The following is an 18,096-nucleotide window of genomic DNA, read 5'->3' as shown; positions in this document are numbered from 1 at the left end:
ACCATCAGGAAGACGGTACCGGAGCATCAGAGCCCGCTCCGCCAGACTGCTCAACAGCTTTTTCCCCCAGGCTGTGAGAGCCCTGAACTCAAACCACCCCGCCCCCCTCTGAAACACCATGCAAACCCCTACCTCCTGAACATGGACCACCCCCCACCCCAAACCTTACCACACCAAAGAAAAACTGTATGGAACTTTAATTTTTTTTTTTTTTTTTGTGCAATTCAAAGTGTGCTACACACACTGGGCCTGTACAAACCACCTGTAGTAACACACTCTCCTCTATGTGCACTATGGACACTTTACACTATGGACACTTACACTTTACACTATGTGCACTATGGACACTTACACACACTGCTGTGTGTGCACAATCTCACAAAAGACTCAGCAATATATGTATGTTTACATGCTCATGCACTACAAATCATCCTGCACTGTTCCCCAACCAGCTGCTGACTCAAATGTCTCTCTTTGCACATGTACAGTATTTGTGTGAAGCATTCGTATAGTTTGTTTTTTTTATCTTCTATTTTTTAGTTTGTACAGGGTAATATTTATGTGAAGCATTCGTATAGTTGTATTTTTTATCCTTTATTCTTTTAGTTTGTATAGGGTAAATACTTATATATAGTATACTTATAGTTAAATCTGTCAGTAGGTTAGTTGTGTATAGGTTTATAGTGTTTTTTACTTCATTGTTGTGTGTCTGTATTTATGTAGCACCGTGGTCCTGCGAGACACGACATTTCGTTCCACTGTATGTCCCCACATGTAGCGGAATGACAATAAAGCTCAACTTGACTTGACTTGACTTGATGTCTGAATGGGGCAAAATGTCTTAAAAAAATACAAATGGATACTGTTGTAATATGTTGAAACTCTTTGTACGGTCAGCTGTCAGATTATAATGGTGACATGTTGAGCAGGAGTATGATAAAGGGAAATGTTTGTGTTGGTGAATGTGTGAAGGAGGAGAGAAAGGAAGGATGTGGAGGGAGCTTTAGGGAGGGCTAAAAGCCAGCAGAGAGGAGATGGCACACTAACAGTCTGACAGATCGTATTGGGTTGTGTGTCTGTCATACGCTTTCCTTTCTGTATTTACAGAGTTCCCATAGTCATGCAACACCTGGAAATGTGAGGGCATTTTTAAATGCTTTTTTTTTCTAGCCTCAAAAAGTCATGGAAATTTTTACAGTGGAAAATAATTTTTTCAGGTTATGCTCAGCTATAAAATTGCATCAGACGTTTCTCTTTGTGAGTGCAGTGTCTACAAACAGGGATCTCACAGCAACGAATCTTCATGACTTTTCCAGTCATCCATGATTTCTAAGAATAATTTTATATGGATTGCACTCACGAAGAGTAATTTTAACACATTTATTATTTCAAAACCAAGCACAAATAAAGAAAAAATAAAAAAATATAAATATAATATTTTTTATTTTATTTATTTTATTTGTTTGTTTAGTTAACAGGGACATTGTACATTAATAAAACACTTCTGTAAATGTACCAGAATTAGCCAAAGGCTATTTTTCAACTGTAGTCCTTGGACAGAATGTTACAACAATTTTAATAGAAAATAGTCTATATATAGAAAGAGATTTATTTAAATAAATTTTTATCCAGCGTGGATGTATTAAATCACATTGTTACATTACATTTTTATTTTAAATAAGTTCTGTTATTTTGAACTTTCAATTCGTCAAATAATCTTGAAAAAAAAAAATGTATAACAGTTGCCACAGAAATATTAAGCAGCACAACTGTTTTCAACATTGATAATAAGAAATGTTTCTTGAGCAGCAAATCAGCATATTAGAATGATTTCTGAAGGATCGTGTGACACTGAATACTGGAGTAATGCTGAAAATGTATTTTAAAATGTTAAAATTGTATATTACAATATTACAATTTAACTGTATTTTTGATTAAATTAAGAAATTCATTGAATGCTGTATTGATTACATTACTGTTCATAAGTACAGTCATGGCCAAAAATATCGGCACCCTTGGTAAGTATGATCAAAGAAGGCTGTGAAAATTAATCTGCATTTTTAATCCCTTTGATCTTTTATTAAAAAATTCACAAAAATCTAACCTTTCATTGGATAATAAGAATTTAAAATGGGGGGAAATATAATTATGAAATAAATGTTTTTCTCAAATACACGTTGGACACAATTATTGGTACCCTTAGAAGTTCTTATGAGTAAATTATCTCTGAAGTATATTCCCATTCATATTCACAATTTTGAGCACTCCAGGATGATTATGAACATGAAATTATCCAGCCATGGCTTCCTGTTTCACAGAAATATAAATAAAAATATAAATAAAGCCCATATTCCCTCATCCATCACAATGAGAAAAAAACAAAGAATATATTTCTGATGAGCAGCAAAAGATAATTGAGCTTCACAAATTAGTGAAGTGGCTTTAAGAAAAGAGCTAGAGCAGTGAAAATTCCCATTTCCACCATCAGGGCAATAATTAAGAATTTACAATCAACAGAAAATGTTACGAAACAGCCTGGAAGAGGACGTGTGTCTATAGCATCCTAATGCACGATGAGGAGGAGAGTTTGAGTGGCTAAAGACTCTCCAAGGATCACAGCTGGAGAATTGCAGAAAATAGTTGAGTCTCGGGGTCAGAAAACCTTAAAAATAAAATTGTCAAACAGCACCTACATCACCACATGTTGTTCGGGAGGGTTTCAAGAAATTATCCTAGCTCATCCAAAAACAACTCCAGCATATTCAGTTATCAGACACAACTGGAACTTCAAATGGGACTGGCTTCTATGGTCAGATGAAACTAAAAAATGAGCTTTTTAGCAGCAAACACTCAAGATGGATTTTGTGAACACAGGGATAAAAAGTACCCCATGTGTACAATGAAATATACTGCTGTATTTTTGATGTTGTGGGCCTGGACATCTTGTTTAGACACATGGCATCATGGATTCTATCAAATACCAACAGATAAAAAAATCAATAAGTGACTGATTCTGTTAGAAATCATATAATGGGCCATGTTTGGATCTTTCAGCCGTACAATAATCCAAACACAAACCTCAAAAACAACACAAAAATGGGTCACTGAGCACAAAACCAAGCTTCTGCTATGGCCATTCCAGTCCTCTGACCTGAACCCTGTAGAAAATGAGTGAGGTGAACTGAAGAGAAGCAGCACCGTCATGGAGCTGGGAATCTGAAGGATCTGGAGTGATTCTAGATGAAGGAATGGTCTCTGATCTCTTGTCAGGTGTTCTCTAACCTCATCAGGCATTATAGGAGGAAATTTAGAGCTGTTAAACTGGCAAATGGAGGTTTAAAAAAGTATTGAATAAAGCTGTTAATTGTGTCCAACGTGTATTAGAGAAAAACATTTATTTCATAATGAAATTTCCCCCATTTTAAATTCTTATTATCCAATGAAAGGTTAGATTTTTGTGAATTTTTTTTTATAAAAGATCAAAAGGATTAACAATGCAGATTAATTTTCACAGCCTTCTTTGATCATATTTACCAAGGGTGCTGATATTTTTGGCCATGACTGTATATCTAAGTGTGTGTGTGTATGTGTGTATTTATGTGTAAGTGAGCATGTGTTCAACTAGTCATTAATTTTCCAGCTGCTGCTGTGTGTGATTCACTCCTATAGCAGGGCAGGCAATAACTCTTAATATCATGCTCAATGATGAGATGGTATGGGCCAGCAGGGATACATAGATGAAGAGAGAGGAAGCTGGCCCCAAATCAAGTCAGCTTTTCAGTCAGCAGTGCTTTAATAAAAATTGACTGTGGAATGATAGCTACCATGAAAAACTTAAAACCATTTATTTCCATATGGAATTTTCTAAAAGGTTTAGATTTCAATATATGGAAGATGAAAAATTGTAGTACTTATTACATAATATAAACCCTGCAGCTATATAGAGAGTCTGCATTTGCAAAAATAAAAAAATACAATCCCATAATGCAAAAAATTAACAAATAATTATAAAATATTCTTAATTATGAAATAAAATATAATGAATATAATATAAATATAATGAGTTATAATGAATCACAAGGCTCATTACTGTATGCATACTTATAACGCATTATACCCTTTAATAACCCTTTATAATGCATTATAAATAAAGTCTTTAAAGTGTTACTGAGATTTTTTTTTACTATATAAATAGAGAGAGATTTATATATTTGTATGGGATGTCAAAAAAACTGATTGAACCCATTAAGATGTCACTTTTGCAGTTTATGAACATTTAGCACTGAAACAGAGCACTATACTCCAATTTTGGGGTGGATGTGAGTTGAAGCCAATAAGGCAAATTCACAGAGAATTAGAGGGGATGTTGCAACAGTCGCGTGGGGACTGCGAGATTGGTGTCAATTGCTTTGGTGTCGAGAGCCAAGTCGCTGGTGTCATGACAACTGCAGATTGCTGAGTTAGACTATTACCTGCCTGAATGCCAGAGCTCGAGACATGGCCCCTGCCCTCATCCCGTTACCTAGGAGACATGGATATGTTGAATAATGCATGAGACTCATAAATAATTCAGCTCGAGGAGGAACTACCGCCAAATGACACTAAAATGGCATCATACACACAAACGCAAAAACACGGTTTTTACTCACTTTTCTCATTATCGGCGCTATGCAAGTGACAAAGTCCACTCTGTTTTTCTTTCAGGGCAAACAAACATTGTCTGCAGAGTGCTTACGCATCACAAAAATTATGGTGATATCTGGCACTCCAACTCCCACACAACATTCAACATGCACAAATTGAAAATACTAGAAAATAAACTCAAGAACATGGATGCGCATTCACATTAGGGCATTCAAGAGACCTTAAACGAATGTGATCCATCATAAACACATACGGTATATAGGCATACACTATCAAAATCAATTCTATAATATTATACCTTCACATTCAAGATGACAGCTGCATATGGTCAAAGACAGGTCAATGTTACATATGGATACATATATGAGATATGAGTCATCTGATAGCTGTGTTGTGATGGATTGTGACAGCTGACCTTCTGTAAAACGCTCCCACACCGATACACCTGAAACGTCTGAAGACTGTAATGCTTAACAATCATTCATAGATTAATATTGAACATAGAAGGGCTGCGATTGGTTGTTGGGAATACTGTTCTAGGAACACCATAGGAGGTTGATCAAGTAACAGGTCCTGCATTATTATTCTAATTTCTATTATTCTAAGCCTGTCCAACACAATATTTTAACACCCCTCCCCCATATTGGCGCATATTTCCAGTATTTCTACTGTAATTATAAAAAGCTGCTCAGAAATTGCTAGTAAATTTCACAAATAATTACAATAAAAATGCTCTAGCAGCTTAATTGGATTTACACAGCAATACATGTTTATAATAAGCATTTACGAGAGGAGGGCATAGCTAGTTTGCAAACTGTAGGCTGTAGTAACAATAATGACAGTTGGTGAAAAATTGTTTAGCGGCCTAACTCCACAATTCAGTACTGCATAGTTCACAGTCTTTGTAACGTGTTTTCAGCAACACATTTCTAACATTTCTAACGTGTTTAGAACCGGTTCTCTAAATTGCCTTAACACGGACTTTAATTGGGTTTTGTTTGTGTGTAGTTGCAGAACCAGGACTCCATACGCAGTCTACTGAAGAGGACCGAGACAGAGCTGAGTCTGCGTCTATCAGATGTGCTGAGGAAACAGGAAGACCCTCTCCAGAGACAGCGCCTCCTAGTGGAAGAAGAGAGACTCAAATACCTGAACGAGGAGGAGCTCATCATACAGCAACTGCAGTGTGTCTCGCACACAATATGTGCTATAATACTGCAGTCTGAGGCGCTAGCTTAGTGACACTGCTGCATAATGTGCAAAAATAATTTCCCAGTTATTTTTATTGCACAAGTTCTCATCAACTCATACCCGAAAGTGAATAAATGCATGACAATGAGGCATAAACAGTCTCAGTTAAAGACCAGCAGACCCACACCTCAGCGTTAGCTCGTACAAACAACGGACAGCATGTAATTGATTTATTTTCTTCCAATTAAAAGCAGCAGGGTGACTAAATCCGCCTCTTCAACTCGCTGCCAGATCAGTCGTGTTGCTTTTAATTGATAGCGGTTATTAAGTATAGCTAACAGCCAGTTGATGTGATTCAATTATTAACGGGACGCTGTTTGTAACAAACCATTTTGTGGGGGGTGGATTTATTTGACGTGGTTAAATTGGATTTCGAGTGTAAACACTCCGACTGTGTCTCAGTCGTTTAGTACACCCTGCTGCACTGACACTTATTCAAATGCGTGCCGACGCCACAGCGCAGGGAGGCGGGCTTGAGATTTTCACACTCATCTCGTGCTACATTTTTAAACTTTTAAATGTCAGAAACATCAAAACGTGCAAGATTCCCTTCTGTGTAGGTGCTTTGTGATAGCGTCAATTAATATGTCATGCAGGTTTATGCTCTGTCTGAATCTCAATCAATATGTAATGGAGCTAATGAGTGGTTGTTTGCACTTGACAGTGATCTGGAAAAGTCAGTGGAGGAAATCCAGAAGGAGATATCTGTCAATCACCGACATGTGACAGTGCAGGAGCTGGAGGAGAAGAGCTCGCTGCTGAGGAAACTTGGAGAGACTCTCACCGAGCTGAAGAGTGAGACAGACTCAGACTCTTTTCTGTCCTTCACAGCCAGACACTTGAACCTCGGTTACAGAAGAGAGTTGTTCACTTCTCTGCCTGTCTGTTTTCCTCTTTGTCTCTCTTGTTCAGATCAGTTCCCGGGGCTCCAGAGTAAAATGCGAGTGGTATTGCGAGTGGAAGTGGAAGCTGTGAAATTCCTGAAAGAGGAGCCACACAGACTGGACGCTCTGCTTAAACGCTGCAGATCTATCACAGACACTCTCACCACACTGAGGAGGTAGACAAACACTTATTTAATCATTCCTTGTCTAGCCACACGTCTCAAATGTAATTTACACTTCATTATTTTGAATGCTGTTTTATGGTTTAATCAGGCAGGTGAATGAAGGAGTGTGGAAAACCCAGGATGAGTATTCCAGCCCCTCTCCTAAACTCGGAGCAGGGGACGAGTACAGGAAGAACACAGACTTTGATATTCCAACCAGTCCACCGCTAAACCTCAATGAGACCAGCCTGGCTAACTGGAGCCCTCACTCTGGTCAAGGCCACAGCCACTCGAACCCTTCTAGTGCACAGCGTGAGAAGGATTCTCATGGGATGGTGGGCTCGTTGAAGGGACGGGAGCTGGGCGAGCTGGGAGGTCGAGGAGGGTCTGATAAGGCTTCATCCGTGGAAGTGAGACTGGTGAGGAATGAGATTTAAAATGAAAGAAACCATTTGTCTAAATGTATACAATAGCAATACCTTTTTTATTTAGTAATGTTTTTTAAATATGTAAGGGCCAAGGTCTGACGTCATTAAATTAGGCAGTAGTACGAGGGTATATTTTTAAATGAGAAATTAACCTTGGACAGTTTGTGTTGCTAAAAAGAATGACAATGTTTTAATCAACAGTTTAAAACTGTCATGAACTAGTATTGAAGTTCAAATGTTTGAGGTCAGTAAGGTTGTTTTTTTTAAGAAATTATTTATTCAGCATGGATGTATCAAATTGATTAAAGGTGACTGTAAGGACATTTATAATATTACAAACGATTTCTATTTTAAAAATGCTATTTTTTTTAGCTTTCTATTCATCAAAGTATCCTTAAAGTGTCACAAAATATTCAAATATTTCCACAAAGATATTAAGTAGCACAACTATTTTCATCAATAATAATAATAAATGTTTCTTGAGCAGTAAATCAGTATATTAGAATGATTTCTGGAGGATCATGTGACACTGAAGACTGGAGTAATGATGCTGAAAATTCAGCTGTGCAACACAGGAATAAATTTCATTTTCACATACTCGCATAAAAAACAGTTATTTTAATTTGTAATAATGTTTGACGATATTACTGTTTTTACTGTATATTTAATTGAACAAACGCAGCCTTGGTAAGCATAACAGAAATGAAACCAACTCAAAATCCCTTACACCCTCAAACTTTTGAATAATAGTGTACATTTACATATTTACATTTACATCTGACTTGGTGTGAATAGGCTTCAATACTTCAGCTTCTTTAGCTGTTTTGAAGCACTAATGATCTTGTCAAATGTAATCTGTATGTCTCCTCAGGCAGCTGAGCGGGACTGGGAAGAGAAGAGGGCCAGTCTAACGCAGTACAGCGCTCAGGACATTAATCGACTGTTGGAGGAGACTCAGGCTGAGCTCATGAAGGCCATTCCTGACTTGGACTTTGCCGCCAAGCAGATCAAACCTGCTCAGAACCAGATTCAAAACCAAAACCAGAGCCAGAGTCCATCTAGCACCAATGCCACACATGAACACAAGCCTAATAAACCTCAGAACAAACTTTCCAGTAAAGACAGCGGATCCAGACGAGGCTCGGATGAACTGACGGTGGTGAGGTATCGAACAGAGAAGCCCTCAAAATCCCCCCCTCCTCCACCACCCCGACGGAGTTTCCCCTCCTCCCCTGGCCTGACTACACGCAGCGGAGAGATGATCGTTCCTGGAAAGAGTATAAAGGTGACTGATGACATTCAGAATGACACCCACACACAGATGATTTTGCATGTGTGTGTTTATGCATGCAAACTTTCTCAAACATTTATATGCAAGCTGTTACTGAAAGAGCAGCACACGGACCGTCAGAGTCAGCCCAGACAGCAACATAGTGTTGGCCCAGATCCGGCCCACATCTGGTCCACATGGATTTCACACAGGCCAGATGTGGGCCGGATCTGGGAGGGGAACACACTAAATCACTTTTATTTGAGTGCAGGGTCTCAAAAATTTCAGGCATCTCATAAAAGCCACCTGTGTTTGTGGGTGTGTTGGTCATGGTTGATATTTACTGTATCACCTTGGTTGTTCCTACGCTAATAAATCACCTGTCAGTCACAGGTGAATTTGAGAGAGATTGAGAAAGATGGTTCTAGGTGTTAATTTCCCTTGTGTTTACTTTTAATTAAGATTGAGTCATTACATTACAATGGGATATATTCTATACATTTGCAGCCTTTTATTTTATTAGTGTTTTAATTATTTTCTGCAATTCAGTTATGTCAGTCAAAACAGCCATAATAAATTTTACATGATTCATTCAATCAACCATATAAATAAATATTTGTATTTTTAAATATTATATAATTATTTATTCATTCATCCATTCATAAACTTATAAATGAATGTTTATATTTTAGAATATTTATATATATTATTTAAACCATGAATGATTATATTTTATATTGTTCATTGATTCATATAAAATATGTATATTTCGTAAAAACAATTCTTAAAGAAAAACAAACAAATAAATAAATGTATTTATGTAGAGACATAGACAATGTCTCCATTACATTACAGTACACCAAACATATTTCAAAAGAGAAAATCATGTTTTTATATATATATATATATATATATATATATATATATAAAATAAAAACTTTTTTTTTTTCTTTTCATATAAGTCCCCTTTTTAAAAAAAAAATGCATATAGCATATACAGGTTTGTCCTTTTGTCTGTGTATATAAACAGAAATCAGAATCAGAGGAGTCTGAGTCCCAGAAGCCACATGTTAAGCTGAGGAGGAGTATATCTGAAGCCCCCCGACCGGCCTCCACCCCTCCGACCATCGCTGGTGGAGAGCGAGAGGAGGGCTACGAGGAGAAGTTAGCAGCTGAGCTAGAGGTGAGCACATGTATTACCTGAGCAGTCACATCAGACCATCTGTACCCTAACGGCTGAAGTGTTAATTTTGGTGATTAATGTCCATATGTCACACGCACCAGATGTGTCTGGTGTACACCCACAGTGCAGTGTAATTACATTCACACACACTCACACTCATACACACATTGGTGGCTTCTACCAGTTGGCGGGTTCATTCATTCATTAAGCACACATTAGCAGGCTGGAGATCTGAATTTCTGTCTGTGCTCTTTGGCTCATGAACTATTAAGTTCAAATGAGTGGTTTGACAATGTTTTGTGCTGTATTGATGTAAAGTGCTGTTAGTTAGGCACTGGTGAGTATATTGTGGGATACCGTTTGTGTCTAATTTAACTGTACATAGAATCAAAAACCATAACATCTAATATACATAATATATTTCTTGATGCATTAGCGACTTCAGAGCAGGGTTATGCACCACTCAAATTGAATTGGGAATGCCTTCTACATACTAATTTTATTCCATAATTTAAACTAAATTTAAAGAATGCAGAACTGTAATTCAAATTAGAATTTAAAAAAGCTGGGTTTTTTTTTTTATAAAATTCAAAGAAATTCATATACAGTACCTGCTGTAATACTGATGTTCTGTCATACCTACGTACAACACACACTGGATATTTCTAAAAAAATTATTATTAATAATTAGTCTGTCAATTCTATAATTAATTTAAATTGAATTATATATTTTCTATTATATTACATATATACACTGCTGTTCAAAAGTTTTTAATGTTTTTGAAAGAAGTCTCTTATGCTCACTAAGGCCGCTTATTTGATTACAAATACTTTAATAGCAATATTGTGAAATATTATAACAAAATATTGTTATTCAATAACTATTTATCGATACAGTTGTTATTTAAAATAACTATTTTAATATATTTCAAAATATAATTTCAGCAGTCATTACTCCGGTCCTCCAGAAATCATTGTATTATGCTGATTTGCTGTTTAAGAAACATTTGTAATTATCATCAATTTTGAAAAAAAGTTGTGCTTCTTAATATTAAGTTCTTTACATAGTTTTAAAGTTCAAAAGAACAGCATTTATTTGAAATAGATTATTGTAACATGTTAATGTCAAAAATGTCAGATAATGTAATATAAATAGACTGCATCCTTGCTGAATGAAAAAAAAAAATAAAATCTTAGTGACCCTAAACCTTTTAACAGTAGTGTGTGTATATGTATATGTATTTTCCCATATATATATATATATATATATATATATATATATATATATACTTACTTACTTACTTACTTTTGTCATTTAGCAGACGCTTTTGTCCAAAGCGACTTACAAATAAGAAAAAGTAACTAAAACTAAAAAGTTACAACTCTATAAATACTATCTACCCACATATTTAAGAAAATAAAGAAATTAAATAAAATTAACACATGCATATAACAACAACATTTCAATAATAAACATATCAATGAAAAAATTAAATAAAAAGCTACTACTATCCCTTGCCGGTGTCCCTGCCCGGTGGAGTCACACGGTAGAGTCGATGGTCTTTACACTCTTCGGTCTTCACACTAAGAGGGCTTCACACGACGACTGCCGCGGTATAATAACCTTTATTATACCAAACCAACAAATGATCATTTAAATTCAGCTGGACCCACTTTCCTGTTTATCAACTACAAATGGCCAAGCAAGTGCACACACTGACAAGATACACGATACAGTACGAGACCAAACGCGATTTCAGCAACTCTCATCCTAGTAAACAAAATAAGCGTTTCCTAGCATATATATATATATATATATATATATATATATATATATATATATATATATGGGAAAATTATTATTATTTTTGAAGATTGTACTTTTTAATCAGTTTATTTCAGTTCAATTTGTATTATTTTTAATAATGGATTTTACCCAGTCCTACTTCAGAACATGCATCAACTCTATTTATATTTGTATAATAGATGCACAATTAAAAATTCTAACCTCTCTCCCCATCCGTCTCCATTTACATATTATCATTTTGCCATGGGGCCATAACTGCATTTCTCCTGACTGACACTGCTTGAGCTGTGTTGGTGTTGATTTTAGGCTTCCTTGACCTGCTTCAGGGCAGCAATACACACACATACACATGGCACACAAGCTACAAGGCTCATTAACACCAACAAGCAGACAGATTTTGTTGTCTTGGTTGAGTGGATGACAGGGTAAGCGAGCAGATGTCTCTTGTCCTCCATCCCCGCTGCATGTCTCTGTGGAAACCCTGTGGAGACCTGTGGAGATCTGGGCACTGCTGCAGTGACACCATACCGACCTCTCTCTCAAACCTAATGAAGCTGCATCTCAAAACAAACCCATAACTCAGTAACACCCACACTCTACAGACACATTCATGAACAGAAATAGCTGATCTATAAACATTGTTTAAAGGTACAGCGTGTCATTTCTGATGTTCTGTCAAATTAAAATGTCATTTTGTGTAAATTTGTTTAAATAAATTATGGGATTTTCCCTTCTGTATGCAAATGTGCATAACCTAAATGATTGAGTTTCAGAGTCTTTTCATGGGAAATCCTGAAATTTCATGGTCTGAACTGATATTGTGAATCCCATATTTTTCATTCATTCTCTTCAATCTCCCTGACCGCTCAGCTTTTTGAGCGAGATCTGACTCTCCCCCTGCCCTCTCACAGGAAATATCCGCCTCCCTCTAGTTTACAGCTGTTGCCCCATGTGTGCTCGGCTGGACAGGTAATAACCCCTGCTGCGAGCTAGTGTGGACTGCTGTTGTATACTCATGCACACATCTATATGTGCCCCTGTTAAATGTTGGTCATACTCCTATATAGACATAAACCTCACTGCACTCAAACTATAGACCAAAGATGTTCTTAGGCACAGAAAAACAAAAACAAATAGATAATCCCAAATCAGTGAGCACGATCACAACTACACAATCACCACATACTGTGCATTGTGTGTGAGTGTGCACTTGCCAGTACATGTCTGTTTTTATGTTGAAATGCCCAATTTCCTTCACTGAAGCTAAAAGTGGTTTGTTGTGGTAGCACTTGCCCAGATTTCTAAATTTTGCTGTTTTTACATTTTTAAGTGAGCACAGAAGCAAAGCTCTGTGATCTTGAAAGGAATAGTTCACCTATAAATGAATGTTCTATCATCATTTACTTACCCTCATGTTGTTCAAAACCCTTCTGAGGAAGAAAGGAGACATTTTGTTTTACTATGCTTTTTTCATGAAGTAATATTGAGTGGGGACTGAAACTTTGAAAAGTATAAATGCATTAAAGATATCTAAAAGTAGCTCATATTCCATATTCCAAGTTTTCTAATTTCATAATATTTTTAATACTAAATGTAATAAGTTCATGAGAGAAATAGCTGATATGTAATTAGTTCTTTTGAATTCTTTTGGATATTTCTTTGAATCAGTAAATCTGTTTCACAAAACTAGTCTGAATGATTTGTTCACAAAACACGCTCTCGAGTTCAGCTCACTGACTCAATGATTCAGTCACAAGTTAAAGGGATAGTTCACCCAAAAAATAAAAATTCTGTCATTAATTACTCAATCTCATGTCGTTCCAAAACTGTAAGACCTTCGTTCATCTTCAGAACACAAATTAAGATATTTTTAATGGATTCAGAGAGCTCTCTGGCCCTCAATAGACAGCAAGGGACCTACCACGTTCAAGGCCTAGAAACATAGCAAGGAGTCATCGTCAAAATAGTCCATGTGACATCAGTGGTTCAACCTTAATTTTATGAAGCTACGAGAATACTTTTTGTGTGCAAAGAAAACCAAAATAATGAATTTATTCAATTATTTCTTCTCTCACGGGTCTGCCTCCATTCACAGTAGTACCATAACACGTGTGTGGAAGAGAAGAAATTGTTGAATAAAGTCATTAATTTTAACTATTTTAATGATGTCCTCACTACCTTTATGGGCCTTGAACGTGTCAGTTGCATTGCTGTCTATGCAGGGTCAGAAAGCTCTCGGATTTCATCAAAAATATGTTCTGAAGATGAACAGAGGTCTTATGAGTTTGGAATGACATGAGGGTGAGTAATTAATCACAGAATTTTTGTTTTAACAACTCAAATAGAGCATAAGATTATGAATGAATAGCTATGTAGATTTTAGTCAGTTCCTCACAAAACATCACAAAAGACAAGACTAGCATGAGTCGAATTGACTATTTTGGACTATTTTTGTACTTTTTGCATTTTTTGAATTCAGATATTGAAACATTTGTAATTACATGAAAAAGAGTAAATGTAAGTAATATAAGTAAAAGTAAATGAGGACTGAATGGTTTTTGAGTGAACTATTCTTGGGTGAATGCGTTTAAATATTTGTGATGTCTTTATTTAATTTTATATTTGTGTGTGCTACGCTACGTAAGTGCCAGCAATTGATCGCATCTAAGGGTGGTGATGATCGCTCCAGTGATTTTACAGAGAAATCTCTGGTAAGTTTATTTTAGCCACCTTTACATTAACCTTACAACCTCATACATTTATGATTCACATTCATTGGTTAATTATACAAATTACTCCTGCTAAATTGCAGATGCAGCACGGGATGTCCTTCACTCTAGTTCCCCAGATAGTCTTAACCGAGTGCAACTCTCTCCCCACGTCCCCCTCTGAGGACTCAGCAGAGACTCGGCGGTCTGACAGCATGCAGACAATTAAAGACAATAGCACTGGAAATGACATCAGAGTAAGTTACTTCAGCCACATTGTGAGGACTCCCCGTCTGCCGCTATGGAAACAAGACTTGTCAGCCAGCCAAAAAGTCCCTCGATTACAAGACTTGGATGCAGACCAAAGGGAGCTCCAGAGTCCCATCCAGGATGTGACCCAGTCCTGCCCGCCCTTAACAAGTGAGAGAGCAATTAAACAGCCCCTGAGGAGGGAACCAAGGGTTCAGGAGTCTCTCGAGGCGGCGACAGAAACGAAAGAAGAGCAAATGAGAAAGTCGGACACTGCATTGTCTGTCTCGCCGCAAAACGGGCCCGTAGAGACTCTAGTTGGTTTGAGCCGCACTCAAGGCGTTGGAGGGGAAAATAAAGACATCTGCCACAGCACATACCGTCGTCTGGACAGCCTGGAGGAAACCATCCGTGACCTGGAGCTCAGCCTGATGGAGTTCAGCACTGATCCTCACACGGGAAACATCTTCCCAGCGTCCGTCCAGATGCAGAGGTCCTCCACCAAGAGATCCGGCAGCACTCGACATACAGCAGACGGAGGAGACACAAACAAACCTGCTGTCCCACCTAAACCGTCCTGCATCAGCACATCCACAGCCAAGGTTCAACCTAACCTTCAGTATCTTCTTCAGCCCTGGTCTTTCTGTCTTTTCCATTTTCTTTCTTCCTGTCTGGTGGAAGGTTTTTGGTCTCTTCCGCTGGGTTGCTCAACTAGAACAGTTTGTTCTCTTTTGCAAATTCTTTGATAAATTGTTTGCCTCCAGCCTCTGTAGAAATACATATTGTATCTTTCGCACAATAAATTCTCTTGTTTCCTCCTCTTTTTTATTAGCCCACTCTTTTTTTCTCCTCTTAAAATGACTTGGCAATTTGATTACTTTCCCCTTGTCTTATTTTCCTCTGGTACATAGGACATTATATGTGGTTTTCTCGTAAAATAAAAGGATAAAGCCCAGGGAAGCTCTTCGTAACTACTCAAGTTTTTTTGTTGCGTAATTTATGCGGTATTGTCTCCTCTCGCATTTGTCTTTCGTCTTCAGAGAGTAGTTGTCAGGATAAACCGCTATGAAGCAGTGATCCACCAGACGTCATGTGTATTACTCAGCTCCGCTGAGAACAGGGCTGATCTCGGTGAGTGACAGAAGGGAAGGATTTGGATGAAGTCACTTGTGTTTTCCACTGCGTTGCTTTCAGCCCACACATTTGTATACAAGCCAGCATTGCATCATCCCTCTTAACTGGTGTTTTCGAGCCCATTGCTCTAGGTCGCACTCTTTTCTCGTAGGACAGATGGAGCCTGGCAACTGCAGATCCACCTGATTGCAAGCATTAGATCCTCTTACAGAGCTCCTCCTTCAGTGAGGTGCTCATTAGCATAAAACACACAGCTAATGGGCCTCCTTGAAGCTTTAAAAGGACTGTTAGCTGGTTGTGACTCTAGACTTTGGTCTAGTACTTGATCTTGTGTAGGTAATATATGCAGAGATCGAAAAGACTAGAGAAATCGTCCATTATTTTGTATTGCACAGAGCTTTTGTCAACCGTGTAGAGGCGTGTAATTTATATTTTCTTTATTTAATACAAGAAATTATAGGTAAAATGTGTGTGTTTGAGAATGAATGAGAGGACTGTGCTGTAGTGCATGTTTTCTATTAAAAACATCACCTTCCTGCCTGTCTTGCACACTATTCTCCTCTAGCACTTCCTTTGACTGCTGGTGATGGCAAATACAATGTTGGCAATTGAATGGAAAATATTACCAAATATAGTGCACAGATCCATCTCCTCTTCTCTCTCATCCTTCTCAGACTGGCGGTGGAAAGGCGTTGTCTCGTCTCAAGCACCTGCAGCAGAGCGTATCAGAAAAGAGCAAAACAAGCAAACAGAGAGAGGACTTCCTTAAGAACCAGGGTCAACAGCAGGTATGGTTCTAACATCATCCTGTCTATCTGTCTGTCTGTCTGTCTGTCTGTCTACAATTGTGCTCATAAGTTTACATACTCCTTGCAGAATATGCAAAATGTCAATAATTTTAACAAAATAAGAGGGATCATGAAAATGTTATGATATTCTTTATTTAGAACTGTCCTGAATAAAGCTCCTGCACATTCTTTGGTTTTCCAGCATCATCTGCATATCTGAATCCTTTCCAACAATGATTGTATGATTTTGAGATCAATCTTTTCACACTGAGGACTATTGAGAGACTCATGCATAACTATTACAAAAGGTGAAAACATTTCCTAATGCTTAAGAAGGCAACACAATGCATTAATAGTCAGCAGGTGTACACTTTTTGAATTGTATGATCAGGGTAAATGGTATTTATTTTGTCTTGTGGGAAACATGGAATTATTTTATGTAACTTCTGAAGTGCAGTACTAAATGGAAAAAAAAAAAAGATCTTTAAACAAAATAAGAAAAATTTAGGCTACACATCACCCTGCTCAAAAGTTTACACCCTCTCGCTCTTTTTTTTCTTGTGGAGTAAATATAAGCATCTGTTTGGCTTATTCAGGACAGTACTAAATAAAAAATAACATGGAATTTTCATGGGCCCTCTTATTTTAACATATTTGCATATTCTGCAAAGGGTATGTAAACGTCTATTTCAAATATATCTAGGCCTAGTCTAATCTCAGTCTAGTTTTGGTCGATCTTTAATCTTAGTTTTGGTTTATTGTTAGTTTAGCCTAAAAATTAAACTTGGTCTTAGTCATGTATTTAGTTTTAGTTAGAGGTTTGTCTTAATATAGCCTAAGTGTTGATTTTAGGCTTAGTTTGGTCCCAGTTTAGTCTTAGTCTGTCTGTAGTCTTGGTCTCTTTTTGGTTTGTTCTTTTTTTTTTTTCAGTCTTGGTTTTGCATGAAACATGGTTTTAGATAATTTTTTTTTATGGTTCTTAGCTTTACTGTTGTGTAAGTTTGTATTAACTTTTAAAATGGTTTGCTGAAAGCTAAGAAGATCATTTTCTAGCTTGAAACCAATTCATAATGTCTGTCTGAGGGCATTTTAGAGCTCAGATTCCACAGCTCAGACTATTACGAGAGCCTTAGGAGAGATGTGTGTGTATATGCGCGTGTTTGTATGTGTGTGTCAGTCACAAGTGAAGTGAGGGAGAGAAGTTTCTAGCAGTGACGCTTTGAAAAACTGAATTGGAGTGTCAATCGCAGAACATTTGGGACGCTAAAGTGCACTTAAAACCCTCTAATAGAACAAAGAAACCAGAGACAGGTGGGTCTCAGGAGAAGGGGGAGAGAGAAAGCATGAAGCTAGAGACTAGGGAAATGTGAGCTCTACAACATAAGCGAAGTGAACGAGACAGGTGGAGAAAACAGGGGAGGGTTTGAAAGATGGATTACAAGGAGAAAAAGACACGCACACATGGACAGCTATGGGCCTGTGTGCTGTAGGTATGGAGAAGATGGATATGCTGGTGCTCTGTAAATCTCCTCACTCTGTGTTAAATAAATCTGGCCCCTGTTCAACAGGCCATGAATATTAGAAAA

At 37.3% G+C, this 18,096-nt stretch overlaps 1 protein-coding gene across 1 annotated transcript in view; it reads left to right on the top strand.

Moving 5' to 3' along the window:
* The window catches only part of LOC306868155 (SRC kinase signaling inhibitor 1-like), a gene marked incomplete at both ends in the record, with an annotated part of 124,123 nt that overhangs the window by 102,922 nt on the left and 3,105 nt on the right, over positions 1-18,096 (top strand). The window contains 8 exons of the mRNA XM_079414205.1: positions 5,653-5,828; positions 6,560-6,690; positions 6,808-6,955; positions 7,053-7,362; positions 8,243-8,656; positions 9,672-9,824; positions 14,444-15,190; positions 16,397-16,510. Of these exons, the coding sequence (XP_079270331.1) occupies positions 5,653-5,828; positions 6,560-6,690; positions 6,808-6,955; positions 7,053-7,362; positions 8,243-8,656; positions 9,672-9,824; positions 14,444-15,190; positions 16,397-16,510 (2,193 nt within the window). The remainder of the gene's footprint in view (positions 1-5,652; positions 5,829-6,559; positions 6,691-6,807; positions 6,956-7,052; positions 7,363-8,242; positions 8,657-9,671; positions 9,825-14,443; positions 15,191-16,396; positions 16,511-18,096) is intronic.

Source organism: Barbus barbus, assembly GCF_936440315.1.
Source record: "Barbus barbus genome assembly, chromosome: 4".
NCBI classification, from domain to species: domain Eukaryota; kingdom Metazoa; phylum Chordata; class Actinopteri; order Cypriniformes; family Cyprinidae; genus Barbus; species Barbus barbus.
The sequence above is the reverse complement of the archived record's forward strand: the minus strand, read 5'-3'. Positions and strand labels throughout refer to the sequence as shown.